General features: G+C 45.1%; 1 protein-coding gene across 1 annotated transcript; it reads right to left on the minus strand.

Annotated features, from left to right (window-relative positions):
* Positions 1-6,551: 6,551 nt before the first annotated feature.
* TMEM35B (transmembrane protein 35B) lies at positions 6,552-13,710 on the minus strand. Its single transcript, XM_083453281.1, has 3 exons — positions 13,404-13,710; positions 10,392-10,572; positions 6,552-8,328 (listed from the first exon to the last, which is right to left on the minus strand). Exons 1-3 carry the CDS (start codon positions 13,509-13,511, stop codon positions 8,198-8,200), a joined length of 420 nt encoding a protein of 139 aa, XP_083309407.1. The 5' UTR covers positions 13,512-13,710; the 3' UTR covers positions 6,552-8,197.
* Between the last annotated feature and the right edge of the window lie 516 nt (positions 13,711-14,226).

Consider the following 14,226-nt stretch of genomic DNA (forward strand, 5'->3'; position numbering starts at 1 on the left):
AATCCATTTTGTCATCGTTGGCCCAGTTCTCCAATCCATTAAGGTCATCTTGAAACCCGATTCTGTCTTCTGTGGCATTGGCTCTCCCTCCCAGTTTGGTGTCATCTGAAAATTTGGTGTGTATCCCCTCAATCCATCATTTATAAAGATGTTGAACAACAACAGGCCAAGGACAGAACCTTACGGCACCCCACTTGTTACTTTTTCCCAGGATGATGAGGAAGCATTATAGTGAGCACTATCTGGCTGTTGCTCAGCCAACCAGCTACAAATCCACCTAACAGTTAGCTCATCCAGCCCACATATCAGCAGCTTCTCTGTAAGAATCTCATGGGGAAACTCCTGTGTCAGAGGGAGACAGGTAGATAATATGGAGGGGTCCCTGATTCAGGAGGCAGTACCACTGCTGATAGCAATTCCAGGTTTGCTACATAACAGGTTGTAAGCTTGCACAACAGCTGGAGGAAGCCTGAAGTACAATGGCACAGTAGGTCTTGCTGCTGTTGTTATTCCATTTATATACTGCTTAATGCCCAAACGGATTTCGACCGGCCTGCAAAGCCTAAAAACCAACAGTATGACATTCTTAAAATACAGAATAATTAAAAATACACCATAATTAAAATGCACATTAAAACAATCCCATGAAAATAGAAATGGCCATAATTAAAATGCACCATGAAGCAATCCCATTAAGACAACCCAGCAAGTAAAACAAGAGCTTATTCCCATCCATAAGACCATTCAGAGTCTAAAATTAAAACAGGCAATTTAAGGGAATACAGCCACAGCTCAGTGACAGAGCATTTGCTTGGCATGCAGAAGTTCTCAGGGTCTGTCCCCTGCATCTTGACTCCAGGTCGGGGTTGGAGAGATCCCTGTCTGAAATCCAGGAGAGCCACTGCCAGTCATTGTGTAGACATTGTTGAACCACATGGACCACTGGTCTGATTCAGCATAAGGCAGTTTGCTGTGTTCCCAAAGCTTTCTTCATTTCCACAGCCTAAGTTACATGAGGAAAGTTGTTTTGCTGTTGATCGTTAAACAGCTGGGTGTCAAGAATCCCTGAGATCCACCAGTAGGCCCTAGTCTACCTTCTGCCTGTCTCTGGATACTACACACTGCAGCCTGACTATACCATTCATGACATTTTGTGTGTATTGGCTTCCTTCCATAACTAATTTCATTCCCGCTAGCCATAGACAAAGACAAAGAGCATTGCTGGTCACTGTAGCCCCACTCGCACCCAATATGGACAGCACTGGAAACTTAAAGCCCTGCTCAACCCCCCTTCGGTCTTCTCAGATTTCATTATCCACCATTTGCTTTCAAGGTTATCTATCTGAAGAGCCAGCAGCAAGCTCAGCACTTGATGGTACGATTGTGGGAAGCCCAGAAAAACTTTTTGGCCTCAATGGGACACATGTGGCTATTTTGATCTCCCACCATTTTTTTCATTCTGGAATGTAGCAAAGGTTAAGCATCACATCTGTCACTCCACCACTTGTTGCTCGCGGCCCCATGCACCAGTCATGAGGACCCCAGAAGGTTGCCTCCAAGGAAATGTGGCCCTGGGGCTGACAAAGGAACCCTCCCTTTGCCCTGGAACCTCCTGTTCCTCTTCCTCATAGCTGTTGCCTGCTTATCTGCCATCTCTGAGCAAGTGGGAGAGAAAAAGAACAAGGAGTAGCTCATGTGCAGGGGTTAGAGTGTCTCACTAGGGATCCAGGAGCCAAGAGTTCAAATCCACATTCAGCAACACTGGGCCAGTAACTGCCTAACTTACCTCACAGGGTTCCTTTGAGAACAAAACAGAGGGAGAAAATCATGTATACCTCCTTGAGCTTCTTGGAGGAAAGGTGGGATAGCCTATCTTACTATATAATAAAATTGTAAAGCGTCATCACTCTGTTCTCACTGACCCTTTCTCAAAGTTCTAAAAGCAAGGTGAGGTGAAGTTGCTCTGAGAAATAATAATAATAATAATAATAATAATAATAATAATAATAATAATTGCAAGGATGGTGAGTTGAGCACACAACAAGGATGGGGGGCACTGTGAGCATCTTGCCTACAGGAGCATCTTGGCTCCCAAATCCTGGAACCAGCAGCACCACCAATCCAGGCATTCTAACTAAACAGCAGGCATAGAGTTAACTGAGCAGCCACTTTGCTCAGCCCTTTGAGACTCAGTGAACACCCCATAAGAAAGGCATAAAAGCTGCCTGAGAGGCAGGGGGTGGGGTGGGGGTTCACTTTCCAAATGTAACAGCTGTGGAAGGAAGAGAGCAGGGAGACAAAAGAGAGAGATCAAAGTTAGAGCTTTTTTTTTGTTTTTTTCTTTTGCCTTTTCAAAGAGACATTCAAACTTCCAAGCATCAAAGACACCCAAAAGGCTGAATTATGCTTATGTTAAAAAGTGTGCGCTCTGATTTGCAACACAGTGGAGGATTCAGAAGAAGATATAATTTTTTAAAAGTCTGAATTTAGCAGCTTCAGTAAGCAAGATGGGTTAAAGCACTGTTCTGTACCACCACCTTCCAATAAACCTAGAAATAACCCTTAAAAGGCAAAAGGCATTGAGGAGTGGGGAATGTAGGTAAGTTTGTGCAATTCTTCAATTCACTGTTAAGTACATGCCTGCCCGACTTCCATTTGGAAGTTGTGGTGCCAAAAATGAAGAAAGGGCCCCATCATGGCTTATGTCTAGACAGGCAGCAAACCCCTTTTAAAATTCCAAAACTCTGTTTTTAATTGTCCTTAACCAGGATTGGGTATGACTGCCATCTAAGGCTCAAAGTCCCTTCTCTATTGTGAGCTGCTTGTATAAAACAGAGGATAGCCAAGGTTAGTCATTCTCAGAGTAGATCCACTGAAATTGACTTAACAGATCCATTAATTTCAATGAGTCTACTCTGATTCCATGGTCTATCACCCAATTTTTTCTATTATGTATTGCTGTCTCATTTGATCATTGTAAGTGATCTTGAGAATTGTTGTTAAGTAGCAAGTGCAGTCAGTGGTGAGAGATGAGGGGAAGCTCAGAGTCCAGCAATTTCTGGATAATAAATAATAATAATAAACCTTTATTGTCACTACCACCTGTCTGCAGTGAAATTAATGGCCACAAGGTGGCTGCTCTACAGCTCACGGGAAAGTACAGCTCCTCTTACATGGCTTTGCAGAACCTTTTAAATGGTTTAGGTGGTGCTTTTATTGGTTTTAGCCATCTCTGCCTATTCGAAGCACCTTTCTCTGCTTTTTACAATGCAGACCCATGTCTGCTCAGAAGTAGCTCTCATTGAATTCAATGGGGCTTACTCCCAGGAAAATGGATATAGGCTTGCAAGCTCCTCCTGACATTTTCAACTGTTGATTTATGATTTGAGAATGCTGCTAGCCACCTTGTGCTTTTTATGAGGAAAGACAAAGTACAAAAAATTTAAGTAAATGAAGTATGACTGCATTGTTTCGTTTTGCAAGTTGCTACCAATGGGTTTCTTTACCATCTGTTTTAGTGGATTCCAAACAATCTAGTGCTCACAATAGATTCATGTTTCAATGGACAATTTTAGTGATGGCACCAAAGGTAATATGGAGCCAGGATTTTTCCCTGATGGCACTGGTATTGTGCAATTCCCTAAAGCAGCTGAAATATAAAGCACCATCAGTATTGGCATGCCACCGGCTCTTGAAAATACACCTATCTCGGGAAGCATTCCCCTGAACTTGAACTTCCCCATCTGATAGTTTTTACTGTTAAAACTATTTAATTGCTTTGTTTTAATGTATACTTTACTTGTGATTTAATGTGCCGGTGAGGGGACGCGGGTGGCGCTGTGGGTTAAAGCCTCAGCGCCTAGGACTTGCCGATCGAAAGGTCGGCGGTTCGAATCCCCGCGGCGGGGTGCGCTCCCGACGCTCGGTCCCAGCGCCTGCCAACCTAGCAGTTCGAAAGCACCCCCGGGTGCAAGTAGATAAATAGGGACCGCTTACTAGCGGGAAGGTAAACGGCGTTCCGTGTGCGGCTCTGGCTCGCCAGAGCAGCGATGTCACGCTGGCCACGTGACCCGGAAGTGTCTTCGGACAGCGCTGGCCCCTGGCCTCTTGAGTGAGATGGGCGCACAACCCTAGAGTCTGTCAAGACTGGCCCGTACGGGCAGGGGTACCTTTACCTTTTTAATGTGCCGGTAATTGTTTTACAGTGTATTTTAATTATGTATGAATTTTATAAACGATTTTTTATAAACCACTTAGAAGCCATTTTGGCATGTAAGCTGTATATATTTAATTAATAGCAGTAACAATCATTCTGGTCTCTTTTACTTCTTCATCTTGATTTCTATATAGGAGTGCAGGAAGAAAACTACAGAGAAAAAAAGGAATTTTATACTTTTCAAAAAGCAGAACCACTCTGAGCAGACCTCCAGACTGCCACTCTTTTGCAGGGTTCCAAACCAAGAACTTTAGTAAATTAAAACCCACCCCGCCTCCCATTGCCCTAGTAACCAATCAAACTGTTTATTATTATTTTTAACTGGACTTTTTGCAGCTAAGAACATGAGAGTGAAATGTACTAGGAAGTGTGAGATTAGCAAATGATTAACAGGAAGGCATGTAAACATTCCCCAACCATGTGAGCTATGTGCTAGCAAATTTTCTGGAGAGGACTTAAGGAGCCTGGGAATGCACTAAGGAAGAGAAGGAAAAGGAGGGATTCTTCTTCCTTCACCCACAGCAACAATCATTTCCAGCAATACACACACACACACACACACTGCTGGTGTGTAGAATGGGGGAGAGGCATCTTTCAAACATGGCTCTCTCCATTTCTCATTTTTCCAAACTTAAATTCAGTTCTCCACATTTCTGCTGCAGATAGATGATAGATAGATCTCCTCTATCTATCTATTTTGCATCTTTACCAGGAACAGCAAAATGGAAAGAGGAAGTGAGAGAAAAGCTGGCTTGATATGGATGCCATCATGTAGTAAACTTTTTTTAATTTTTGCTGTAGTCTAGGAGCCTAGCTATGAGGGTATGGCTTCAGGGTTGCAATGAAGAGATGTCCACTACACAACGGACATCTACTCAAAAGTTAGCCCTGCCAAGCCCAATGGAGCTTACCCCTGGGAATCTAGGGTTAGAATTGCAGCCTTCATCACCACTGTGTAAATTATTGCATGTGATTTGTAGCACCAAGAGTAAATTCTTGAACTTCTGGTAGCAAAAAGGGAGTGGAGAAAGACTCCCAAGAAGGAGAAGAAATTATGGACCCAGTAGTTAGCTGCTCGGATCTTTCTCTCTGGAGAAAGGTTGGTGGTAGAATTATGAGGCTATCCAAGTATGGAACTGAACACCGCTCTAAACAATATTACTTGCCACACTCCACAAATGATTTACTCTAACATCAGCCCTGATATTACATATTTGTATTCTTTCTATAGGCAAAAAGGACTAAACCGGCAATGGAATGTGGAATTTGGCTTTGTGGCTTTCTCCTCAAGAGGGGGGAGGCTAAAACTGGTTTGTCAGAAGTCCATAAGAAAGCTCTCTTAGACTGACAAGTTTCCCTATCAAAAGCAGAACAAGGTAGGCCTCCTTGAGAAATAGAAGGGAAATCTAGACAAGGCAAGGAAGGCCTCTGCCAAGAGCATTGCTTTGTCACCCAGCAACGGAGAAGTGAGCAAATTGGCCTCATCTCAGGAGGAGCCCATCACACCTGTTGCAGACGTTAAAAATATCTGTTTTATCCTACATGGAGGCAGGACCAAAAGGGACTGGTGCCTGAAGCTCAGTCTCACAATGGATGACCTTTTTCAGAGGAAAGTTGCCCGAGGGCAAATGCAGGGAACCTTCCTCTCACTGCCATGGTGAGACAGTCTCCTCCTTTTTTTTAAGGAATTAAGCACATTTACGAACAAAGCACAACTTCATCACACTCACACTTTGCTGTTTCAAAGCAAGCAAGCAGAAATACCAGCTGCTTATTTCAAAATGATTTGGTGTGCCTCCCGCACAGCCAAACTGTTGGGATGACCGGCCCACCCACAGGCCATTTGGATAAAAGAGGTAGCAAGGGTCTTGTATTTGGGCTCCATGACTACCTGCACTTTGGATCCCTATTTGAAGGGCTGCCAATGTTTTAAACTGGCTCAGTGCCTGTGCCTTTAACATATAGAGTTTAACACAGAGGAAGCGACTAGGCGATGGCTTTCCTGGCATGGAGATAAAGCAGTAAGGAAACATTCATTTGATCCATTTCCATCTCCTCTGCCCAGCTTCACTGAGGGCAGGTGTGTCTCCTCTTCAGCCTTCCCTCCACCCCCAGCTCAGCTCTTGTTAAGTTCCTAGAGTAAAGGACAACGTTAGGGTGATGCTCTCTTTCTCCTCTCAGGCCAAATAAGATTCATGATGTCTTTTTATCTTGCCTGCTGACAACCGGCTGTTTTATTTATTTACTTTTGAAAAAGACTCTGCCCCCTTCCTCTAACACTGGCTATCCGAACCTCTGATGGCATCCCTCAAAACAAAGAAAAACTGAAACGACGTTTTAAAAATCAGTCAACACTTTAATCACCAAGGAGTCAAAAGAAACAGAAAAACATTGCCAAAGCGGATCAGTAAAGCCAGCACCAGAAAAATATATAATGACTGAAACAAGATGGACTTTGGCTGGTTCTTAGATTACAGTGCCTTGTGCACCTGTCTAGTAAAGGACTTTGATAATCAGAAAACCACAGTAAAAATCCAACCTCTGCTCATTTCATGCCTAATCTCTAGAACAGGGGCAGGAACCGGTGACGCTGGAGATGTTTTCTAGCCTTCAACTCCCATCAGCACCAGCCAGCATGGCAAAAGGACTGGGGTGAAGGGAATTGCAGCTGGAGAGCCTCAGCTGGTCCCCATATTCCTGCCCTGAGGGAAAGATCTCCTGCATAAGAGCCTCTGGTGGCCATCTCAGTGGACAGGCAGGTGGAGAGGGGAGATGGTGGGACCTTAACAGGTCCACAGCAGGGCGAGAGCTTTTCCTCTTCTGGCGAACTTCCTCCCCACCCCAGGTTCATCATGAATGCCAAAGAGTATATAAGTGCAGGAAAGCATTTGTCACCCTTTCCAGAGGCAGGCTTGCTGAGAAGTACTCTCCCAGCAGGGAAATACTGGGGGAAAGGCCGCGGCTCTGCCTGGGATGCAGAAGGTCCCAGGTTCAATTCCTGGCTGGGAATGTCCTGCCTGAAATCCTTGAAAGCCACTGCAAGTCAGTGTAGACAATACTGAGATAGGCGGACCAATGATCTGATATTTAAAGGAAAGCAGCTGTATCTTAGTGGACAGACCATATGTCAGTGGTAGGGGCAGCTTCTTCTCTCACATAGTAGCCAACAAAATCCTTCAGTGCCACTCAATGAACCCCACAGAAATGGTTTGCCCTGAGCCAAAAAAGGGACTGTCCTGTGCCTGGTGGTGTTGCTGTTTTTAAGTGTGCTTCTATTTTCTCCCAAGGATTACCCAAAATGTATTTCACACATCCCCCTCCATTTCCTTCCTCTGCTTCCCCAAGCTATGAAATTCAAAGATTAAGGCAGCACCTGGCTAATTTAGCACTTACGCCAGGCCTAAGATGGGAAAGAACACTGGTGAACGGGGTAACTGAGAAAGACCCAAAGTCTAGCTGCCATTGATTTAAAGTAGGAGTCGGGACCCTTAGGACTCTGCTGGTTGTGCCCCCACCCCACCCCACCCCCCAGGCCTCACTGGCTCTGCTTCACACCCATTTTTGCCTGATTGAAGTGTCCCTTAAGTCTGATAATTGTCTCTGGCTTGTCTGAATGGAGGGTAAAGGGACTGTGAGTGTGTGTAGAAATTAACCTATAGTACAAAGGTAAAATCTTCATTTGTTGCTGTGCCCGCTTTTGCCTGTGGTCCCTGCTCACCACTGGCATATGGCCCTCAGAAAGTCACCCAGGAGGGAATGTGGCCCCTGGGCTGAAAAGGGGCTTCATCCCCCGATCTATGGTGATTTCAAGGTCACAAACACCCCCTGGATCATACACCCACAGGACCCAGTTTATACCAAGTTAAAAAGGACCGAGCAAGGGGAGGAGGGGTGGAAAGCACACAGACAAAAAAGGGCCAACAAGAGATTTGCTGCCATTTCCGAACTCTCCCCTTCTGTCCTCTCCAGTTCGACACCCCCTCACTCAAACTTTGACTTGGTGGGTCTGCCTCTTCCCCGGATATTGAGGAGAAGCAGAAGACCCAGGGAGATAGTGGCCGGGGCACACATGGCAATGGGCTCCTTCAAAACCAAGAGGCTGTAGATGGCACCTGCAAAGAGACAAAGGGGGAAATATTAAAAAAATTAATTGCAAAAAAAAGCAGGAGATTCATTGGCCAAACGACTCTCCAACCACGGCAATCTCTAGCCTCAACTTGCACCTGTTTTTGGGCATCGTTAACTTAGATCCATCGTTAACTTAGATCCATTAATCTTAATGGATCTACCTGTGGGACATTATTGCAGTCAAGCCCATTCATGTTTTGCCAGATAGGCACATGAAGGGACTAAGGCTTACATAGCTTTCCTGTAAAATTTGCTGGAGAGAACTCTGTGAAATCACTTTGTCTGCCTTGGCAGGAATACTTCCTGCCTAGGAATCTCTCTCTTTCTTCATCATGCCAAATTTCAACCAAAAATTAAGATGCATAAAAATAACTCAACAAGAGTAAAAAGAGACCCACTGTAGAAGCGGTTTTTAAAAAAAGATATTGAAGACAGCTAGATAATGCAGTCTCCTGACATCCCTTATAAAGCAGGGGTCCTACTTTTTCTGCTTTAGAAAACTTCAGCTCCTAACTCTATGCACGCTTACTTGGAAGTAAGCCCATTAAACCTTCCCTGGGACTTCTGAGCAATATACATAGGATTGTGGTGTTCAGGCTGTTTGTTCCCTGGGTCAGGGGCCTGCTTTTTCTGGCACATGAAACACTGCAAAACATCATACACACAATGATGCTGATGTAGAGAAGAAAAATGTATCCTTCTGAGCAGTATCAGCCTGTATGCCAGTCCTGATATACAAAACAGCTTTACCCAGTTGCTGTCCAGCTTTCCCTTCACCACCACCACCCTCTGACTAGATCTGCTGCTCCTGCGGTCAGTTTTACCCATAGGAACTCAGGGGCCTGGTAAAATCCAAATGCAGCTTTAAGGGAGCCAGGAGTGATTATATCAGTAGTCAATTACCCAAAGCTAGAAAAATGGTACATCTGTAATAATAATTTTTAAAAAGTTCCAGGCGGTTGGTATCATCATGAAGACAAGCATGCATAGCATTAATTAAGGTCAGGGTTTTGAATAAAAATAGAATTTCCCAGTTGATGTGAGGAACTTTTGCAAAACAGTGGCTTAATTAGCAAGCAACATGGATAACTAATTAGCTTCTGGTGCCCCCTACTGGAACTTGCACAAACAGACTCACTCTTTGTCATGCGCAGAAGTTGGGCAGCTTTTAATAGAGTCACGTTTATTATTTGTAACCAAATAAAACATCAACATGTAAATAATAGGGACTGAAGAGCTACATTACATGCCAGTTTCCTTGTGAGGAGAGAAAATGGTGCCATTTGTACTTTTTATTTTTTTTAATTACAGGTTGAGCAGAGGAAAAGCAAGCATCTCTGCACTGAGGCACCACTGCTTCCCAAGCAAGATCAACTGAATACCTTAGAAACAATTTTATGAGGTGGGACAGAGCTCAAACTCAAGTAATAAGGGGGATTTCCTTGGTTTTGAAGCTATGTGAGAAAAATGCAGACTTCTATGCTTCTGTAACACAGTTCAACCTGCTGAACTGAGCCAGAGAATAATTCTTAGGCCCTCCGGATGTTGGCAGACTCCAAAGCCCATCAGCCCCAGCCAGCATGGCCAATGGGAGCTGCAGTCCAACAGCATCTATAGGGTCACAGGTTCCCCATTCCGGACCGAAGTGATATACTATGTTTAACCCTAAAACCAATATGGCTGACACCCATTATTTATAAGCATACACTTGAGAAACAAAACACACTGTTGCTTTCAGCACCAATACAGCCTCATCTGTAGTTGAGATCAGAAACACTCAAGAACGAGGACCTTCAGCCAGACTTCAGCTCCTGAAGAACAGTTGTACTTCAGTGGCAGAGCATCTGCTTTGCACACGAAAGGTCCCAGGTTCAGTCCCTGGCATGTCCAGGGAGCACTGGAAAAAGACTCCTGCCTGAAGGCCTGGAGAGTGGCTGCCAGTCAGTGCAGGCAATACTGACCTAGAAGGGCCATTGGTCTGACTCTGTTCCAGCAGCCCCTCTACACCTTGCGGAAGGGAAATAGCCGACCCCTGCATAGCTCTTACCTATCATGACGATTGTGAGCACAAAATTGCTGATTTCCTGCAGCAGCTGAGGCCCAAAGGCCATGAGCAAACCAGCCGACAGTTCTATCCAGCCCACCGTTTCCAGGTACTGGATCGGCTCTGGCTTGTAGCCAAACTCCTTCAGAGGAAAGGCGTCGGCAAACTGTACAAATTGCGATTTCTGGAATAGAGAAAAGAGTTTAAAAAGCCCCAGTGTGGTGTAGTGTTTAGGGTGCCCACCTAGGACCTCCTTGGAGGAAAAGTGGGATATAAATATAATAAATCCATAAATCAATAAGTGTAAAAGAGTTAAATGGGTGGTGGTTCAGTGGTCACCCTACCTTGCAAACATCCCCAGAAACAGGAATTGGGCCCATGAGTGAGATGGCTGCAAAGGGGTGAATGGCAGGTGAAGAGAGGAGCCACACAGGAAGTGCCCCTCCTTTTCCAGTGAGTGGTTAGCTCCTCCAAGTTGCTCTCTAGGTCCATGTTTCTCAAATGTGAGTCCCCAGTTGTTGTTGGGACTACAACTCCTGTCATCCCTAGCTAGGAGGACCAGTGGTCAGGGGTGGTGGGAGTTGTAGTCCAACAACAGCTGGAGCCCCAAAGGCTGAGAAACACTGATCTAGATCAAGAGGGCACCGACCTATTTTGAGCTAGTTGGCACACCCGGAATGTTGAGAAAGTTATGGGCACTGGTCACAAAATGGAAGCCACGGGAACATGGCATAACACAAAATGGATGCCATGGGGGGGGGCGTAATGTCTGCCACATCAAAAAGAGCAGAAAAAGTGACAGGGCCACAAAATGGTGCAAGCGTGTCCCCATAGAATCATATGGTATACAAGTATCATAGAATCATAGTTGGAAGGAACCACTAGGATCATCTATTCCAACCCCCTGCAATGCAGGAATCTTTTGCCCAACATGAGGCTTGAACCCACAACCCTGATATTAAGAGTGTCAACTGAGCTATCCCAGAGTAATAAAAACCATCCAATAAAGCCATAAAAAAATAATAACAGTGTTAATTAAACACTGTGGAAGGATGCATTCTTGACTGCCTGCTCAGGCCTGGCAAAACAGACAACTTTTCAACAGACACATATTAGGGAGAAGTGTGCATTCAAACCGATATACTGTATTAGTGAAAATAACATGCAGAAATGAATATTAGAGGAATTTGCAAAAATGTGCCTATTAGTAAACTGAATACATAAATATGTTTATTAGGAGGAATCTGTCCAAAAATTATGAATAATTTTCATGAGGATTAAAAAAAAAAAATGATTGCTGCAGAAATGTAGAGAACTGAATTTAAGACTGCAAAAATGAGAAATGAGAGAACCGACAGGGCCAGATCCTTCCATCCCTTATGAAGCTGCATCTCATTGCTCAAGCTTTTTCAGAGAGGCCCAAAGTGGCAGTGGTACACATGGCAGTGGGTTTATGTACACCCATATACAGGCCGAACTTAAAGTGGAAGCGTCACACATGATCCAACTCCCCTTTTAGGTTTGGGGTGGCACCAAGGCCAATGCTTTGGATTCAGCACAGATAGCAAGTCAAACCTTGCAGACATCTTGGTGACATCCCCTCCAGCCACTGGGTGGGGAAATGTTGCAGCTATAAAGTCACAGGCTTAGAGAGGTTCAGAATGAAACTCTTCAATCCAACCCCAAACTACTTTAGATATTGTTCCGTATATTTGTTGTTCTGAATTGCACATTACAACCTTTTTGGCTTTCTGAGTCCACCCTTATATATATATATATATTTAATGGCAGGCTCAATAAATAGACTAATCACACTATTGTACAACTGAATCAATTATCAATAGGCAGCATTTGATAAGTTCATGTTTACAATTGAATCTGGTTTGGCGAGCAAATCTGGTTTGGGGAGGTACTGGCTAGAGTTTTCTTCTTTTCTGTTGAATTCCCGCCAAACTCGACTAGTGAAACGGAAAAGGCTCACAAAATTCAAACCCCAACCCGATTCGCGCCAAAACAAAAAACTGTTTCAGCAGGCAGCCAGGAGAGGGCGGAGATGTCAGATTTGGACAAAAACCGAATCATCTAAACCTGCTCGAATAATCTGGGGTTCTGCGATGGCAAAATAGCCAACAAGTAATCCCCAAATCACAGATTTCGCTCTGACACAATCCGGAGTCCAAGACCGCTCCAAAACTGTTAAAAGCCCGTCCACACCGCGCGCGCACTTATATCAAATCCGACAGGCGGGATTAAGAGCTGCAGAAGCATGATTGTTGGGCGGACACTGCAAAAACGATAAACAACTGTCTGTCGTCTCTAACAGGATTGCAATGCCTTGCGTGCCCAACCCGATCCTATGCAAGTGCATTCGGAAGTATGCTTTACTTTGTTCACGGGTGAGAGGGGGCTTACTCCCAAGTAAACGTGCACGGGATTGCAGCCTAACGCGCCAAAGGCAATGCACACGCGGGCTTTTATAAAAGCCCCGATGGATCCAATAGGCGACGTACTTCCGAGTACTGTATAAGCGACCAGGCTCTGAACCGTGCAAATCTGGCGCGTATACTCGTAAGTAAATCCATGCACTGAATGAAGAGTGAGCATCCTCCCTCCCGTAAAACCCCGCGACGTTTTACCTCTGCTTAAGGAACGTGTCCCGGGAATAGGCCCGGCGAGGGATCCCCCTCCCCTCCGCAGAACTCACTGGCGCTTCCTTGCGAGTAAACGCGTGTTGCGGGTGGGCTGCGCGCTTCCTCGGGAGTAATAAGCCTTTATTCCGGGCAAGCACGCATGAAGGATCGGTTGCACGATTTAATACCGGTGGGGAATAAAGAGCGGTGTTTTTTTGGTTTTAATTGCCTCTGCGCAGCTTCGCCCACACCCAGTTGCAACAAATTGCAAAGCAAAGCGGAGGAGGGCTCCTTTGCACGCTTCCCTTTCTTCCCCCCACGCACCCAAAAAAAAGCCATTGCTAAACCGTTTTCCCTTCCCCTGCACACCCGATTCGCCGCTCACCAGCTGCTCATAAACTTCGCCTGAAATCCGATCGGTCAGCTTGACGACCCCGCAGACGGAAAAGAAAAGGCCCAGGAGCACGCGGATGGCGGAAAAGAGCAGCGCCATGGCTCTGGCTTCTCTCGCTCTCTCCTTCCCTTTCTTTGGCTTACTGGTAGCTGGGGCGGGGGGAGGGGGAGGGAAATAAACACTGGAAACGGGGAGGGGAGGAAACGCAGCCACCAAAAATGGGTTTTTTCCTTGTCTTCTTTCCCACCCACCGCTGGCTCCGGTAATCGAACCGGCGGCGCAAACGCGACACAGTCGCGACAGAGTTGGGTGAAAGATGAGGCGCTGTTTTGCAAGTAAATAGGCGGTGTGATAACGGCCTGGCACCTTTGAACGGGCGAGGGTGTCCCTAAGCATGTGCAGAGAGCTTGATTAAAAGCCGATGGTCGCTGCTGCCTGCTCTCAACTGTTTAAGGACTTCTCTTTGAAGAACGATGCTTAAGGAGAAAATTGATAATAAATCAAGACCACCTACAGATAGTATTTTAATGTTGTAAAGCGGAACGTTGTGTCCAAACCCATTCTGCTCTGGTTCAACTCTTTAAATATACATTTTTTATGTAATATCACCCCTAATTAATACATGGTAGGATGCAAACAATGTAACGTGTGGCAAGATAAACACAAATTATTGTTATTCATCAAAACCAAATTAAAAGAGGCAGTAAAACAACAGAGCAATCACCAACTGCTTGAAATGCCTTGGCAAATAAGCAGGTTTTGTGCTAGAAATGTATTTTGTACTTATGTGGGTGTTTGCAGGTGGGGTCTTCCA

Source organism: Podarcis tiliguerta (genome assembly GCF_965153285.1).
Source record: "Podarcis tiliguerta genome assembly, chromosome: 8".
Classification (NCBI taxonomy): Eukaryota; Metazoa; Chordata; class Lepidosauria; order Squamata; family Lacertidae; genus Podarcis; species Podarcis tiliguerta.